At 37.3% G+C, this 17,679-nt stretch overlaps 1 protein-coding gene across 1 annotated transcript in view; it reads right to left on the bottom strand.

Annotated features, from left to right (window-relative positions):
- The window catches only part of SEMA3E (sema domain, immunoglobulin domain (Ig), short basic domain, secreted, (semaphorin) 3E), a 143,299-nt gene extending 133,428 nt beyond the window's left edge, over positions 1 to 9,871 (bottom strand). Inside the window, exon 1 of the mRNA XM_010137200.1 lies at positions 9,734 to 9,871. Coding sequence (XP_010135502.1) covers positions 9,734 to 9,845 — 112 coding nt within the window. The 5' untranslated portion in view covers positions 9,846 to 9,871. The remainder of the gene's footprint in view (positions 1 to 9,733) is intronic.
- Positions 9,872 to 17,679: the final 7,808 nt, after the last annotated feature.

Here is a 17,679-nt window from a genome sequence, read left to right as displayed (position 1 = left end):
ACCGCTCTTTTCTGTAACTGTTTGTTATCTGAACATGAAGCATTTTATTTACAAAAATTCAAGTATTTTAGAAATTAAATAACCCATTGCAGTGTTTGAGTGTTGACCCACAGAAGCAGCAGTCACTCAACAGGAATACTATGGAATCAATAAAGAGCTTAGGACTGTTTACAGCCTGGTTCTGATCTATAATAAATGCCCAACCTGCTGAATACTTTGACACCTCCTTGGTGGAGTGTTTAGAAATGACAACTATCCCAGATGCTTGTGTAACCTGAAAATATGCAGAAGGACATGGCCATGCCTCAGATAAGTAGAGAAGAGAATATAATGGCTCACTGCGTGTAAACACAGGCGCGTAAAGACAGCTTTAGTAAGAACAAGATCTCTAAGACAGCTTACACCTTTCTGGGCTCACAGACAACACATATTTTCAAGCTTTGCATCATACCATTCTCAATCAACTGAGACGAAATATTTAATACATAAAGGAATGGGTTTATTTTCCTTACTCTTGGCTTTTAGCATGCACTCATGGGAAGGCACTTAGCTTAATCATAAAGAGTTGCAGGAGCTAGTGGAATTGAGCAACACTTTCTAACATTTAGCTCTCTGGCTGAAAAATGACCTTCAGTGATGACCCCAGTGAATGGTGCTATCTGGAATAATTCCCTCACATCAAGCAACCTATTATTTTACTATTATTAAGTTTTAGTAACACTGCTGGGAGAAACCATCTGTTAAAAGAGAAACAAGGTACTGACCCTTTAGGTATTTGGGGACTGTTGTTTTCTGCAATTGGTTTAAGGCACTTTTCATTCATTTTGTACAATTTCCTTTCACCAGTGTCAGGAAAATCAGAATAAGAAAAGGCCAGCATCCCTGTGATGTTTATTGCTCATCAACAAATGAAAGATATATTTACAGCTGCATTCACCACTTTACTAGGCCTATTAAACAAATGTGTTATAAGAAAAAGCCTATAAAGCAAACTTAGCAACAGTAAAAAGCCCATTGTTTGACTCCCCACAGAAGCTTCAATTGCTTCACAGTGTGAAGTCAGGAATCCTTTAGATAAAAATAAACAGAAGAAGTAGGCATAGATACATTAAGCATGTTAAGGATGTTAAGAGGAGTGAAGTCTTCTTTCACTGAATGTACTAGTTCCTTGGTTTAGAGAATTATTTTGCAAATAGTTTGGGAAAAACAAAGCAAAACAAAACAAAAAACCCCCAAACCCCATCATCCTACTAGACAGATCTAGACTTTTAAATTTGCATGTTAATATATTTTGGTGGCTTTAAAGCAATAAAAATGGAGGATAAACTTCACATGTTGCACTGATTGAGAAAATTTCCTAAACCCTCAAATTCTTCAGTACTGATGAAGCAGAAATTATAGCAATACAATTTCACAAAGATAATAAACATCATTTTATTTCTCAGCTGCTGCTGCCAAATCAGTCTGAAGAGGACTATGTATTGCCTGTCATCAAGTTCTTACAAATAATGAATGTTTTCTGCGCAGGTCAAAGGGATATGAGAAATCACCACTTATTTATTTTTCTTTCTCCTGTTTTTGGCTTTGTTTGGTTGAGTTTGGGATTTTTGGTTTTCTCATCAATTAAATTTTTGGTCTTTTATTTTTTTTCTGTATTTTGAACATTTAATATTCATAGGGATCCTTTGTACTATATTGTAAGAGCTCACACAAGGCACAGAAGTCTCAAGTCTGTCATGCAACCTTCCCTCATTGGAAAGACGTTCTTCACAACTAAGATTCTGATATGGAAGCTCATGTCAGGCAAATTCAACTAAGAGCAGTAATACCATGTTTGAAACTAGATGTTGCACATCTATGGAAAATTGGTCTTTGTCATTAAACTATTTCAGAATTTCCTTTGAATTGACTTTTTAATTTGCAGAAGCATTGAAAACTTCAGTTTCTAATCCATTCCTTGATACTGGAGATATAAGTACCAGGAGACAACAAGTAACAGGTTAGTTACAGGAAGTGTTGTGGGACCAAGTTTCTCCATGGAAGGCAAAGAGACAATATGGCAGAGAGTATTTCTGTTTTCCAGTAAACTTCATTGATTTTGTACGGTGAAGTGTACAAGGTAGATGGGTGACACTTGCAGTGAGCAAACGAAGTTTCAGTCTGAAACACAGCACTGCATTCAGGAACAAATCTTAGGTCATTTTATGTAACTGGAAGACTCTCATTGACTTTTAATAAGAATTGAGCAGATTCTGATTGACAGAAGAGGTAAATCAAGTACTACATTGCAACAGGGTAGTAAGACATGACATAAACAACTACCAATTATCTGCTTTCACTTGAGACTAATAAAAAGTAATTTAATGATGCAATGCAACTTTTATTCCAACAAAAATTATTTTTCAGCTGTGCGAGTAATCCAACATTTGCGGCTATTGGCTACACACACAGTCCGTGTGTCATGCCAGGGCCAAGATGTTTGGCAGACATCACTTTGTTGACATCTTTGTGGTTACAGACCTCCTGTACATACTTGCACAGATGCTGTAACAGGAACCTTTGAGGTGCCATTATATTCCAGAGGTCCTGCAAGTTACAGGTAAAATAATAATGAGAGTAGGGTAGGAGAGAAACAAAGATACATCATTAAGGTTTTATATTCACCTAGAGCAGTGCAGCTAAACAGTGTATCCAGATGCCTGACTGTAATGTGCTGCAATTTACAAATCCTCTGAAAAGGTTTAGCATCAAGAAATGTCACAGAGAAACCTGAGAAAAAACAGAGAAACCCTTCCTTGTGTTTGCAATGCTGTTTCTTAAAAAAAAAAAAAAAAAAAATCTATATCTCAAAACACTGTTACTTAGGTGACTTTTATAGGCAAGAAAATCATCACAGGATAAGAAAAAAAAATAGATAACTAATGCTATATTCCTGTTTTACATTGTTTTGAAAGGGAGGTGGGTGGGGTGGAAAAGTCTTTAGACCGCTGTAACACAGTTTCCCAAAGGGAAAATATATCAATTCATAGCTTCATCAAAACCCAAAGAAGATGCTTAGAGGAGAAACACAGTGAAGTTAACCTTCAACTGAATTCAGTAACAAGGTGAAGACTCTTTTTCAAAATAAGAATTCGTACCTTTGAGGACAATCAAAAGAACCAAAATCAAGGGAAAAAAGAATTTGTCAATATGAGAGGATAAAAGTGAGAAAACTGTAGGTTGATATCATTTGGTTTTGCAACTATGCTTTGAGAGAATCATGATGGGTTGGTTTGTTTTAACATACGTAGCAAACTCATTCAGTTCCTCAAACTGAATCTTGGGAACGACAATTTATATTTTTAATGAACTTAAAGATGGAGTTCATTTTAGAAACTTCTCAAATATTGTCTCTTCAAAGTTATTGCATCCTTGCTTTACAGGAGTTTGAAATTGTAACTAAACTATACTTCAGATTTCTTACAACGCAATATTTTTTTTCTCCTTTAACATTTTCTTTCATGTTTAATCATTAATACTCAACCAATTATTTAAATGCCAAATATTAAGTAGACACAGAAAGCATTTTGAATAGTATACTCAAATTAAGAGGGCTTCTTTCCGTACAACAATGTTTATAAACCTTTATCCCTTCAGGCTACGGATTTCTTTAAGAAATAAAGGTTTTTCTAATTAATGCTGGCTGCATACTATAACTTCATCATATTTTCCTGGCTACACAAAGAAAATCAGGACGGCAGTTTTACTAATACTTAGTATTCCCATTGCACACTTTTAGAATATTTATTGACTGAAAGTTTCTCAAAAGGCCAGAAACAGACGCTCACCCTTGCACAGCGTCCTGTAAATCATACAAACAACATTAATTCTGAGTTCAGTTAGATAAAATATAACACTTGCTTTCAGTGAAGTAGTGATGAGTACAATATCTGACGAAGGGTTTAAAATAGCAGATGGTGTTATCACTTTGAAAGCAGGGAGGTAGCTGCATAGAAGCAGCAGCATGCAGGATATTCTGGTCTTGCGCCTTCAGATGGTACTTAGTTCTTTAAAGCAAAAGCAGGAAAATGATTGATGTTACGTAGCAAACAGTCTGCTTCTTGCATCCCTGGTGGTGGTGCTTATTGCTTCAGAGTTCTGCTACAGCAATACTTACAGAAGCCTTTGTGAACAAAATGCAGTTATGAAAGGAACTAGTATGGATTCTCTGCCAAAAATTTCCTGTTTTGGTGAGCGAGTCCCTCTAGGATTACTTGGAAACACTCCTGAAGTTGCTGTCAATCACCTCTTGTGATATGGATAAATCATAAACCTAAAGATTTTACTAGTTATTGGTAAAGAAACAGTTCTCTGTCCAGTGGCAGAAGGGATGCTGAAGCTCTCCTCTCTACCCCACAAGTGGCTCGGAGATATTTGTGTACCTTTCCTTAAGAGATTGCTGAGCTGACATCAATATGTGGCCTCAATAATTTGGGTAAGAAGAAGAGACTGCTTGTCATATGGTTTTTCTGAACACTTGTAGTTCTGATTATCAGCCCTTATACCCACACACATTTAGACCTGGAGACATAATAGGCTCCATAATAGGCTGTAATATAGGAAAACACATGCCTTTAGTTCTTAAACTCTTGGAATTATATTGCTTTTAAATTCGTTGTAAGAAAAATCCAAACTTCAATCTGTTATATATATACATACATATTTTATGGGTCATTGTATATGTGTGTGCATGTACATACACATGATCATCTATCTTTTCTTTTTTATACAGACTTTTCTTGGCTACATGTAAGCAGAGACTGCAAGCTAAATCCTTATTCTAGTACAAATTCAAAGTGATTTATATTTAGCATTATTAAGATTCTTCTTCAATTTAAATAAATTTGCCTTCATAGAAAAACTAGTCTTTCCTAGTTATTCAAAACCAAAATTCTATTGCAGTGAAAGCTGTTAAAAATAGAAAACATTTTCATGCATGAAATTGAATCAGTCATGACTCAGTTATGGGTTATGTGGCTGGTCATTAATTAGCCATGATTTATGTGGCCAAGTGATTATTAACCGTAAATACTATACTTCGTTAAATGCCTTTACCTACCTCAGAATTCACAGATGCCTGTCTAAAAATTCCCTGCATTTTTGTTATTCAGTTTAGTCACTAGTCTCTGAGTAAATTTTGCTGCCACCTAGCTACAGACACAGTAAGATAAAATGGATAGGTATGTTGTGTTAAGTAAAATGAATCCAAAATTACATTTATCAAGAATGTTAAAGGATATGTGCTGAAAGTCTAGCTCCTACAAATGGTGATGAAGCATTTTTTCTGCTGAAACAGACCTCAGCAGCCCTCAGAGATGGTTACCTATCCCTAACAAACCTAAACTCTTACACATGAAATGTTTTATATTAGAATATGTATATGAACATGGATATTAGCACTTCTGCAACATTTCAACTCTCCCTTCTTTAGTCGTTTGCTGCTATTGTTTGAAATATTTACGCTTGGAGAATATATTTTATAATCTAGGTTATTTCCTTTTAAATTCAGTCTGCTCCTCTGTCTGCTGCAGCTTGACTCTGCTATATAAAGTAGCAAGCAGTCCCTGCAGCAGGTTAAAGGGAGATGGTTGGAGGGATAAGGCAGCACAACTGCTTCTTAACCATACCTCTTCAACAAGAACAGCGTCCTGTGCATGGCTGCACAACCCGGGATCAGGGGATGAGAAAATCCCTCAAGTCACTCAAAAGCAATGTAAATGAATAAACCAGAAAACAAATCCCTCAAGATCTGCAAATCTCTGCACGTAACTGACTATACCAGATCCCATTACAGCAACGAAATTGCACAGACCGCTGTAAGGGCTCAACATTTCATTTGCATGCTATGTTACCTTTGCTCTTTCCCATATTCACAAACTTGAGGAAAAAACCCAAAACAAAACAGAAATACACTGCAAACCATGTGTAATGCTTGAATTGTACAATTACATCCTTGATGGGCTCTTCAGGCCTACATGCTTCTAGTGTGGCTCTGTTAGGCTTGTATAAATACATCCCTCCTGTCCTCTGGAAACCCAATACATTTCAATCTATAATGTAAATAGGGTTTTTTTTAACATGCAGTGTGTGCTGATTTCACCTTAATTATGTATTTCCCAGTACAAGAACTTGAATTGTGGGAACTACTGGGAAAGAATTTAACCAGCCGTCTATAAAGAATAGGGGTTGAAGCTTGGCTTCCATTAATACCTCATTAGACAGAGCCTGTACTGTATGTCAAATGAGCTAATGATTTTTAAATGTAGTTGTCAACCTATAACTAAATAACGCAGAAATTTTTCTATCTGTAGTACTGAGCAAGTGATAATACATTTTTATCCTACAAATCAATGTGAAGCTATTGGAGTATCTTATTACCCCAAACAAGATCTTTGTTGGTAATCATGAAACACTGATGTTTAGCAAACACTGACCATACCACTAATAACACAACTGATATTAATTTATTGTAAATTATCTGATAGACACAAGCTCATGGTTTGAGGAAAACACCTTCAAGACATGGATATAAATATAGTACAGCTTACTAAAAATGAAGTTAGAACCATAAAATGACTGTTAGGTGGTTATAGGATTAATTCTAATCCCATAGAAAGGAATGGCAGAAGTCTCATGTTAGAGTTTACTGTGACTAAAAACCATCCTCTACCTTAGCAAAAATCAGAGTTGCAGTTTGCATTGACTTGACAGGTTTAACAGTAGTTCAAGAATCTAGGATTTTCATTACCTCCCACAGAAGCTGAGTAAATGGCCTCAGAATGAAACAGTGGTTGCACAATATATCCCTTAATTGGCATGGGGATTTTGGTATTCCTATCCATCAGGTGACCCCTCTGCACAAGGGTTAGGACCCGCTCTTGTTGCAGTGGGTTTGGAGGCATGTGTGCACTGCAGGTGAAGCCTGGTTTGCTGTGAGAGCAAAAAGTTCTCATTCACTGTCAGTTCACTACGCTTTCGATAAGCATCACTTCTAAAGGAAAAAAAAAAAAGAGCATTTGTGGATTTATATATGAAGAGTCTTTGTTTCAAATTTGTGGAAATCTTCTCTTGGCGCTTTAAAAAGATTTTAAACCAGACTAGTTTTAAATACTTCTTCCATAACAAAAATATTCTTATGTCCGCAAATCGTCATACTCATCATGTAAGCCTTTAACCTACCAGTCAGCACTAGCTTATCCTGCAATGGTCTTATTCCAATCCACCACCATCACAGTTACAAAAGGAGGCAGTGAGTAGGCGTGCTTACTTCCATGTTTCCGGGTACTTGCACTGAAATTTTTAACTGAATTTACAGCTACTCCACACCAAATATTTACACATATGTGCTTCATCAGCTGTACCACACGACAACTCCCTGAGCAGGCTGGAGCAGATTTGTAAAGAGGGTACACGACAGCCTCTTTGTAACTACCCCACTCCTAGCTGGTACCCACAGCAGCCTTTCTCTGGAGTAAATGCAATTAAGATGAGGGACCCTCCTGCTGTTCCTGTTTGATTAGTGAATACAGCAACGACATTTACTCATTGTCTTCATGCTTGGTCGCTACATTCTTTTGGCTGGGAGGATTGCAATAGCTGTTCCCTGGGTGCAGGCAGGTATGCCATTTCTAACCTTTCGCTCCGGATATGCAGTCAGGCACTCACTGACTGCAGCAGAGCTTGTAAAATCAGTTACATTTCATAAGGGTGAAAAATGTGACAGGGTATTGTACAAGGTGAAATATAAGACGGTGATGTCTGTGTTCATGGTGGAGAATTTACTTGAGACAGGTCTTTCTGTGTCATTGGACCTTAGTGACCTGACATCAGGCAGGGAAGGTTTGGCTCTCTGTGAGAAATGGATGTTTTAAAATCTCCTTGAAACTATCAGAGTTATGATGTGCTATGGTCAAATTACTGGCTCCCTGCTGAAAATAGAAGTAGTGTGCAATGAAAGGTACAGTCATTCCAGTCAGCGGAAAAACAATTACTTCTACAAGTGAGCACAGAAACGGTTAATAGTCACAGCACCATAGTGGGGAGCTTGCCAAAACTGGCAGCTAAGCCAGAATCCTGAACCAACATAGCAGTAGGTCTACTTGTTTCATTTACTGTGCTTTTCTCATCTCCTTTACCCCATCACAAGTAAACAAATATCAATAATAATGATAACCTCAGTAATTACACCTAGAAATTGATCAATGTTCAAATGCATATTTTCAACAGCAAGAGATGGGGAAAGGATTACATAATCAGCACTTGTCACCAGTTCCTACAGTACTCTGAACCTATATGCTAAAAAAGTACTTTATGCATCATTATCTTATTTCATTGAGAGCAATTAATTGTTTATGTACAAGACATCTTTCCATGACAAATCTTTCTTTCTTTAAAATGCATTTCACTGCTTTATAAAAGCAAACCCCCATTCTTATGGCTTCCTAGCAAGACATTCAGACCAATTATCCTATTCAGCTTCTCCTTTCTTTATAATTGGTAATTTAGCTTGCTATAAAAAACACAATTAAACCTTGTTTAGACTAAAGCTGACTATATGTGGAGCTGAAGATTAAGCTAATTCTTAAACCTTAGCCATACTTAAAATAGGTATTCTAATGTACTTCACACTGATGCAGCTTAGTTATCACTTCCATAACCACAGAAATGTTCTTGAGCAAATTAGCATTTGCTCATTCCCAACTATGTCAGCAAAAAGGCTTTTTCTTTTCATCTTTATTAAGAGGTAATATCAAAACATTATTGATTGGCCAATCATCAGTTTATCTTGCACACTTACATCTTTTCACTCCTACTGGAATAAGTGCCTGTTATATATTTTTAAGCACATAATTTACAAATGTAGATACTGCTGCAGAGAACTGAAATATAATAGTTGTGCACAGGTATTTTTATGATACTCAGAACTAAAACCAAATCATATGGAAGAGTTTAAATCACATGTAATCCAGAACTGCACTAAACAAGGAGATGCTCTGAAGGTGCTAAGAAAGAATGATTCAGGCTTCAGAGAAACTGAAACTTAAATAATTTAAAACAAAGCAAAAAAAAAAAAATCTAAGTCCTCTATACACATATGTCAGAAAAAAAAACCATTTTTTTTTTCCTTTGGGCAACTCAGTTAAACTGCAAGCAGACTTACATTGGCAGTTAGTCATTTTAATTATAGTGTGATGACACTTGCTAGTTTAGAAAATGAATCATATGGTTACACAGGAATTCAGTCTTTTTGCCTTAGCTATATTTGTAGACAGATAGAATTCTAAAAGTGAAAAAGACATTTAATTTTTTAACGGTTACTTGATGCATAAGTGTATTATTTTCTCAGCAATAATTGCAGGTTTTCTTCTCCATTTCTTTACCTCTTATTAGAGGACAGACATCCTTCTTACAGCACGGAGGATAAGACAGAATGACAAGCAAATCTAACACACTTTCAAGTAGGAGAATATTTCAGTAGCCTTAAAATCATCACTGCAAGTGCCTTAAATCTTCCTGAATTCAGTTAACTGAATTATGGATACAGTTTAATACAAAGACACAACTCACAAGATTTCTGAGCAGGAATATTTTACTCTGTCAAAGAACCATAATTTAACCCCGATGCAATACTTCCAGACAAGTCAATGAACTTGCATTAGCATAAAGTCTTTAAAATCCTGACACACTGACCTACCTTTATGTGACAGACGTAACCTTGGCTGCCTCGTATCTGTTGCATGACATCCAGCTGGTAACTCTAGTAACCAGGATAGTGCCAGGATTAAAAGGTCCTGGGCAGATGCCATCCTGCCCAAGATCAAATTCTTGCGCTCTTCACTTAACTGCTGCTGTTTGTTTGTTGTTTTGGTGGGGGTTTTTTTAAGGCTCCGGGTTCCACTTCTACTTTCCCAGTGCAGTTAGATCTCTTTCTTTGGTCAGTTTGTGGGGTATCTCTATGGGAAATTCAATGTTCATCAGAGAAGCACACAGCCTCAGCTAGGCATTTGTCAAGCTGTGCAAATGTCATGTAAAAATATTCCCTCCCTAGGACAATTGTTTATAAAGTACGAGGACATTCCAAGGCGTTACTCTGCAGTGTTGTGTCTTGAGCTCTCTTTAGTAACTCTGCCAGTGGATTCAGGAAGAAGCTGTATTTTCAGTCCCTCCTGCAAGGCAATTCATTCAGAGGAGGGAGGGAAGAAAAAAAAAAAGCAAGCACCCTCCTCCTTGGTGCTCTTCAGAACTCAGCCCCTTGCTCTGACTTGCCAAACAGCTAGTTTTAATTCACCTTTCACCTTTGCTAATTAAAAACAAGAAGTGCCATTCCCTCCTGGAGTTGCAGGATCCACCCAGCGGGAAGCCGGGCTGTCAGGCTGCTGGATTTACTGAGAAAGTTCAGGGAGGGTTGAGGCAACGTACAGTACTAGCTGCTTCTAGGAAGCATTTTAATCCACGTGCCGTGCACTGATTTCTCAATTGCTTCACGGTTTCGCATTGTGAAGTGTCGGGAGAAGGGTCAGAATTCCTCCTGTCCCTCCCTTTCGAAAAGTCATTTCAGCTTTTGTTCCCAGCTCAGTTTTAGAGGAGGATTAGCCCTTGAATTAACTATTTAAGTACATTATCACTTTGAGTCATTAAACAGCATGCTACTAAGTGGATCAGAATAAAAAGATTCCAGCTGTACACCCTTTCGTGCTTTAAAGGAAAAGGTTTCTCTTTCGTGATTTTTTTTTTTTTCCCTAATGTGGCTTGTCCCCACTACATTTTAAATATATGTATGTCTGGAATCTTGGGTCATCAATACATGTCAGTAAAATTGCTGATCTGTCTAAACACTTGTAGGATAGGGCAGTATTAAAAAAACCCAAAACAAACCCTGAACAGAGAGCTGTGATAACATGATAAACTGCATCAAATTTACAAGTGTCAAGCAGCTACCTCTTACATTGCAACTAACAAATACCAGAAAACTTATCTCTTTTTGAAGTTATTTGTGACTTAAAGATATGTCCATGAGAAGAACTACATTTTAAAAAATCAAGACTATAGATCTATGTCTGGAACACATTAATTAAGGAATAAAGTTCTCTGTAATTAAGATCTCATGCATAGATACATTTAGAATTTTGTGAGGTGTGTTTTAGTCGTTAACAATTGCACTTTTTTGAAAAGGGATGGAGCATTAAAGTCATGTTAAATCTTTGTAATTCTCATTGTTTTATACAGAAAAAGAATCATAAAGAAAGGAAATTGAAACCTAATATATGCATTTGACAATAATGCTCTCAAACAAATTTGGATATGCAGCTACTAGCGCCAATAACAGAAAGATAATGGTATCTGGAGAGAAAGATTGAACAAGAAATTTATGTATGCCAGGAAACTGAAAAGAACCCAGGACAATAATATAGTGAAATGCTAACAATTGTAATAGAGGATACATGGAGAAGACAGCTCTGTTCAAGAAGAATAGACAATATGAACTACTAGGACAAAAAAAGAAATGCAATTTTGGCAAAAAGACCGAAGTAAATCATGAGAGTGCCCAAGGACTCCTGTAGGCTGTATAATCAGAAGCAGGGAGGAGGTCATGTCTACCTGTTAGATCTCCAACTGCAGGTCACATACACATACCTGGGCTTGCTTTAAATCAGCTGGAAACTGTGCCAACAGCGGTTAAACGGCAGGAGCAAGAGCTAAATCACACAGCTATTTGCTCCATTTCTTGCACACCACTGCTGGTTGCACTGAATTTTATGCTGATGTGCCGGCCGTTTGACAGTAGCTCAGCATGTGTACTTGTGACATTGTCAGTGGAGAGGGCAATGTAGGCTCTGTCTCCAAGCACTGACCTCAGCCTGTATGGGTTTTTCATCTACTCGATGGGATTATTATCACTGGCACATTTCTGTAGCACTGAGGCATACAAGTGTTCTGTGTTTGACCATTAAAATCTGCTGCAAGTGAGCATAATCTAGCACCAGTTGACTTTCTGAAAATTTTCATGTCTTTGAATGTGATTCTCCAAGCTATTGAAATTTTCGCAATTTTCCTCAAAAAAAAAATCAATTAATAGAATTCTCAAAAACTCATTCTTCCTCAAGATAAGACTGCAAAATGTAAACATTTCTAATTCTGAGACAGTCCAAATGGAATTTTTTTTTTTTTAAAGATCCTGGTATAGAAAACTTAACACTCCTTCTGATTTACGTATTTTCAAAAAGGACACGAAAATCCAAATTTGAGCTCACAGTATGAAAACTAAAACCATATTTAGTGAATAATGAAGCATTAGTGCAACCCCCAAAATCTTGCCTCTCTCTAGAACTCCTCTCCAGGATGTACTAGGGTGTTATTCATTAATTTTCCCAGGCTGCAGCTAAGATTGCAGATGCTCAACAGACTGTTCACGTATCCTGAGATGGTGCCAAAAAAGTTAGTGTGACTACAAAGAATTTCTCCAACTTTAAAGTTCTGATTTCATTTTCTAGTTGAGAAAAGGGAACTGTGGAGTGGAAGGGACAAGGGAGCTTTTGGAAACTATGGGCCTTATTTTTGTACTTAGACAAGACTTGGGGTGCAGCAGATCTATTCAAACAAGACATATGTACAAATAAGGGTAAAATTCCCCGCCAAGACAAACTTACATGCATTCACATGCATTTCTAACCCCACGCATCCCCAGCCGTTACACAGCTCCTTGGCTCCCTACAAACACAACGTGACCCAAGGCTGGAGCTCCAGTAAAGACAGAAATATCTGAACAAGCCAATTTTCATATTTATGCCCAAGGACAAAGCTTTTTGGTTTTTGGTTTTTGTCTGAAATCTGATTGTCAAGCAGGTGGGCTGCGTGGGTGCCTCAGGCTCCTTCTCCCGCTGCTGAAGGAAGGGCTCTGGAGCAAAGGTGCAGAAACAGAAGTTGGAGCTGCCAGTCGATGTTAAGGTTGTCAGCAAGAGGTGATGGCATTGGAAAGCTGGAAACATTTGCTGAGCACTGAGAAAGATGCCTGCATTAGAAAGAGATCTAACAGAATAGAAAAGAAAGGGAAAATTCACGTATCAGTATATGAAGGAGATCAATTTTTTTCTCCTAAGAACTGTTAATGTTCTCACAGGGTTAATCCTCGCTTTGTTTTTCTCAAATTGCTGTATAATGATTGCGAGTCTTACACCCTTACAAAACAAGTTTTGCAAAGCAAATAGTGAAAAAGTACACACAATTTCAAGTCAAGAGAAACGTGGCCGCAGGCAAGGCAGTCAAGCTCTTTGCCTCAGCATCTTTTCAATTAAATAGGCATATGTTCCTGCCTCAAGGGGTGTTTTGAGAGGCTTCTTCCTAAAGGATTTTTAAAGAGTAGTTAGAAGGGTGGCAACAAAGATGTTCAAATATTAGGATTCAGTCTTAGATAAGTGCAAACACAGATGCCCCAGGGCTGTGGAGCCCACATTAAGTACAGTGTTGGGTCTCTGAAGAGTAAGAAAGGTGGATTTACTGCTTATTTTCTGTTAATAAGGCAGATACAACAGATGTCTGTCAAACCTGAGTTTGTTTCATTAGTAACATTTCCAGTTAAGTAAATGCTGACAGACAAGTAAAAAAATCATGCCTGGAAACCTGTAAGTAAAGAGAATTTGAAAATTCAAATGCAAACCCTGTATTTGATGGATGAGGAATAATCCCTATAATTATGCTGTCCTGAAGAGGAAGCCAACAGGTTCTTAATAGAAAGGAAGAAATAGAGTTATCATGTACATTTACATTCTCTATGCAGTAAAGATCTCCGTTAAAAGAACTACAAAGTAATTGTGAATTGCTATGTTAAGGCTATGTGAACCATAGCTTGATTTGCCATGGATGCTGCAGATCCACAGCAATTTCAGTGAAGTCATTGAGCCTGTAAATCTAAACACTTTAACATAGAATACTTCTGACACATTGCGTGAACTGGTTTAAGTTTAACTGACAGAGTGAAATGTAAACGCAGGAGTCCGATGTGTCTGCAGCTACTAACACCAGCAACAAATTCTAAACATTATAAAGCAAAATGAAGTGTTTAGAAAATTTAATGCTGGGGTGGCCCAAAATTTGCCATAACCATAATGTAAGACTAGGTTTAAAAGTTACAAGACTGCCTCGTTCTGATGATGATGATGACACCCTGAGCGACAGAAGGAATTCTCTCTTTCTTTATTCGACCATGCTTGCAGATGAAATGAAGGTGTGCAACCTCACGAGGAGCTGTGTGCCCTTCCCTGAAGTCAATGATTCCTGTATCTGCATTAGTCCTGTAACCCATGGTAGCTGTATTGCACAGGTAGTCATCTCTTCATTCATTTAATTGACAAAGCTTTAAAGGACACTTTAGGAACTTCTCTTACAGTACTTCATCTTTATTGTCACTGCTTATCCACTGAGCAATGCACTTCTTAGTGATACATCAATTTTCATACAGAAAATTGTCATACAGAAATCCTTACAACAGATGTAGCGGATGAAGGAAAGATCTATATATCATGTAATTTTTACCTCTGTCTTACCTCTGCCTTCAAGGTGGAAGTTCACGTCTGCTTGCATCTCTATTACAAACTGGAAACTGGCTTTCTTGTGTCAGAACTGCTTGTCATTGGCCCAGTTGCAGGTACTGCAGCCTCGTAACTCCCAATCAACCCATAAAAAATTCTGTGAACGCAGTAAGTAAGAGCACTGACTAGACAGAACAAGGTCATGAAAAATCTGATCCAACAGGTAAGTGATCGCTCAGTCTTTTGGGATGTCTCTCAACAAAAGGAGCAGAACCACTGCTTGGGTGACCCCTCTGACCCGCGGGAGAATAAACTAACTGATAGAAGAAGAATGTTGCCAGATCCTGTTTGATACAAGGGAATAACAAGAAGTAATAATAAAACTTGGTCCTTATATGGAATTTTCAGATTAGAAATGTTTTAGGTATTTGCTTTTGTCTGCAAGAGTTGGATCCTAAACTCGTGTGAAAGGATATGTGTTTATATGAAATGTCTCTAGGACAGGGAAGTGTTATTTCTCTTGTCTTGTAGACAGTGCATTCTCTCTTTGATCCACGATCAAATTTAGACAAAACTAATTAAGGAAAAGAGTTTGACTGAACATGAACCTGTACTTCAAACTAGCCACAAAATTACATGATAAATTAATGCTCTGGAGGAAGAAAAAGTATTCTCAATTAAATTACATTCCTCTTAATTCCAGAAAGACAGGTAAATATTGAAGCATACTGCCCTTGGAACATTGTTGTTTGCAGTAACAGGTGAAGGTCAATACTTCTTGGGACACAGATCGCATACTTTGGTTAACATATAAAACCCAGGTGCAATAAATGTTATTTCAAACGCAGACCTCTTAAGAGATTTCTTTATAGATTGTACTAAAAAAATGCCATATCTTATCCCTGAAATCAACTCCATGTGCCTGACTTACAATTAGTACATGGGTCACAGCAATCTGTATGGTTAGTTATGGATGAAAATCAAATTACTCATTTCTCTAGGGGAATGTATTTTTGACGATACTTTCACTGCTAAATAATTACTGAAGTCTCTGAAAAGAAAAAAGAAGAAACAGTTGTGGAAGATCAAGATGCAATATGGCATGTCATATTTTCCACTGATCACTGAGCAGGAAATAAAAATGTAATGGTCAAAAGTCTAATATTAAGCAATTATGGCTATTAGATATTTCCTATTAACTCAGAAAGAAGACTATTTTTATTAAAAGTTAGTGATGCCCTTTTTAATCCTGAATGAACAATGTGAATACTGTGTAGTTCTTCCTTTAAATGATTATGCTTCCAATTGATTGCTTCTTGGTTCTTCATTATTTAAAAAAGAAACAAACAAAACCCAAGTTACATAAGGACAAAACTTTATGCCTTAAAGGGGTCATTTAGTTGCTTCAGCTCTCAGCTATTCATTTCCCTATGTAAGAATGAAATGGTTTGGCCATCATCAGAAACAGCTGTAAACAAAAGTTTACTTCCCTTGATCAGAAACACCAAGATATGACCTACAGGTTTTCTGCCTGAAGCCTACAGCCGTCTTTTAATGTAATTATAATTTTAAAGGTGAAATGGAAAGCATTTGTCAAAAATAAACCAATTTGACCAAAAATCTTTTACAGTTTTTAAAGCTGCAAGTGCATTTAGATGCAAAATATTAGAAGATCACTTCCAGTTTTATTGCTCGTTACTGGATCCCACATTTCTACTTGAGCAAGGTAACGGTAACACAAGCTTGGACATAGGTCCTGGGTGACACTTCATTTGTATTTTACTTACAGATATTAGTGGAAGGCATACACCATGTCAGATCCAAAAAGCAGAGAGCAAGAACCGGCATTTGCTGTGATTTGCATCAGAGGGATGTAATCTTCTTTCAGGAAGAATTTGATGAATTTCATGAATTTGATTTCTTGTGACAGCAACGTGGGTCCAAAAACTTGGAAGTGAGCTGCCTGTATTCAACTGTAATACAGAAAGAAGCTTAGCTGATATGCTCCTGTGTCACAGCAGTTAGCACATTAATTCTTCCCCCGCTTTAAAGATGTTCCTAGGTATATATCGTGCTTTGAATCCCTTTACAGTTGTCAGGCAGCTAACATTTAGGGGCAGTGACACTGAGTACTGAAGCGCACAAATCCCCAGTATTTTGCAGCAATTCCTGGTGAGTGGTGGCTGATCTCACTGTAGCCATAGACAGCTTTGAGAAACACAGGAGATCTCAGACCTTTCAAATTCTGTACAAAACCTCTCAAAGGATGCGGCACCCAGCGTGGCAGGAACCGAACAATCTATTTCCCTTGAGGGAAAATCCCAGCATTAAGCAGGTCATCAGTTTCAAAGGAGAAAACCAAAAAAATCTGTTGTTACATTTGTACCTGCTTTAGCACATGTGCTCCCATACAGCCTCACACCAATAACATCTCTGTGCAAGAGAACTTCTTGTCTGATTGATGTACTGCCCTTTGCTGTACGGTAGTTGAAACAAAAAGATCTGGCTTTGCATTCAGAACTTGGGTGTTCCTTACACCACAAATGCTGCCTTTTTTTTTTTTCTCCCATCTGCTTTATTATTTTAACATGAAGAAAGTCATTATTATTGGATTTCACTTTTGACATCAGTCTAGACAGATATTTATTTGCATTTGAACCACCACACATTCACTTAAAGAAAAAAAAAAGAAAACAAAACAAAACAAAAACCAAACCAGAGACTTTAATACATTTTCTTTACTGAAGAGCCAACAACTTCGGCTTTCAAGAACTCTTTGGATAGGGTATCAAACAGCATTAAGTTAATCCTTTAAATTACAACCTTGAGGAAATAAGAGAGGACTTTCTGTCTATTGTACAACTGCATAAGCAAATACTTTATCTCAGGGAAATCTGTTGTTCTGCCTGTTAAGATCATTTATAACAGTATTAAGGATGGGCAAGTATTGCCCTCATCTGCTAAGATACTGCCATCTTCATAGCCATTTGTCATTACTGCAGTAACAAACCAATGGTTGCAGTCATTAGAATAGCTACTCAGAAATCCGGTTTTACAGCTGCGTAGTGAAAGAGCAGTAATATTGCCAGATGTGAGGAAAACATGAAAAATAAAT

This window comes from Buceros rhinoceros, unplaced genomic scaffold, assembly GCF_000710305.1.
Source record: "Buceros rhinoceros silvestris isolate BGI_N320 unplaced genomic scaffold, ASM71030v1 scaffold11475, whole genome shotgun sequence".
Classification (NCBI taxonomy): Eukaryota; Metazoa; Chordata; class Aves; order Bucerotiformes; family Bucerotidae; genus Buceros; species Buceros rhinoceros.
This window is presented reverse-complemented; position numbering and strand designations above follow the sequence as displayed.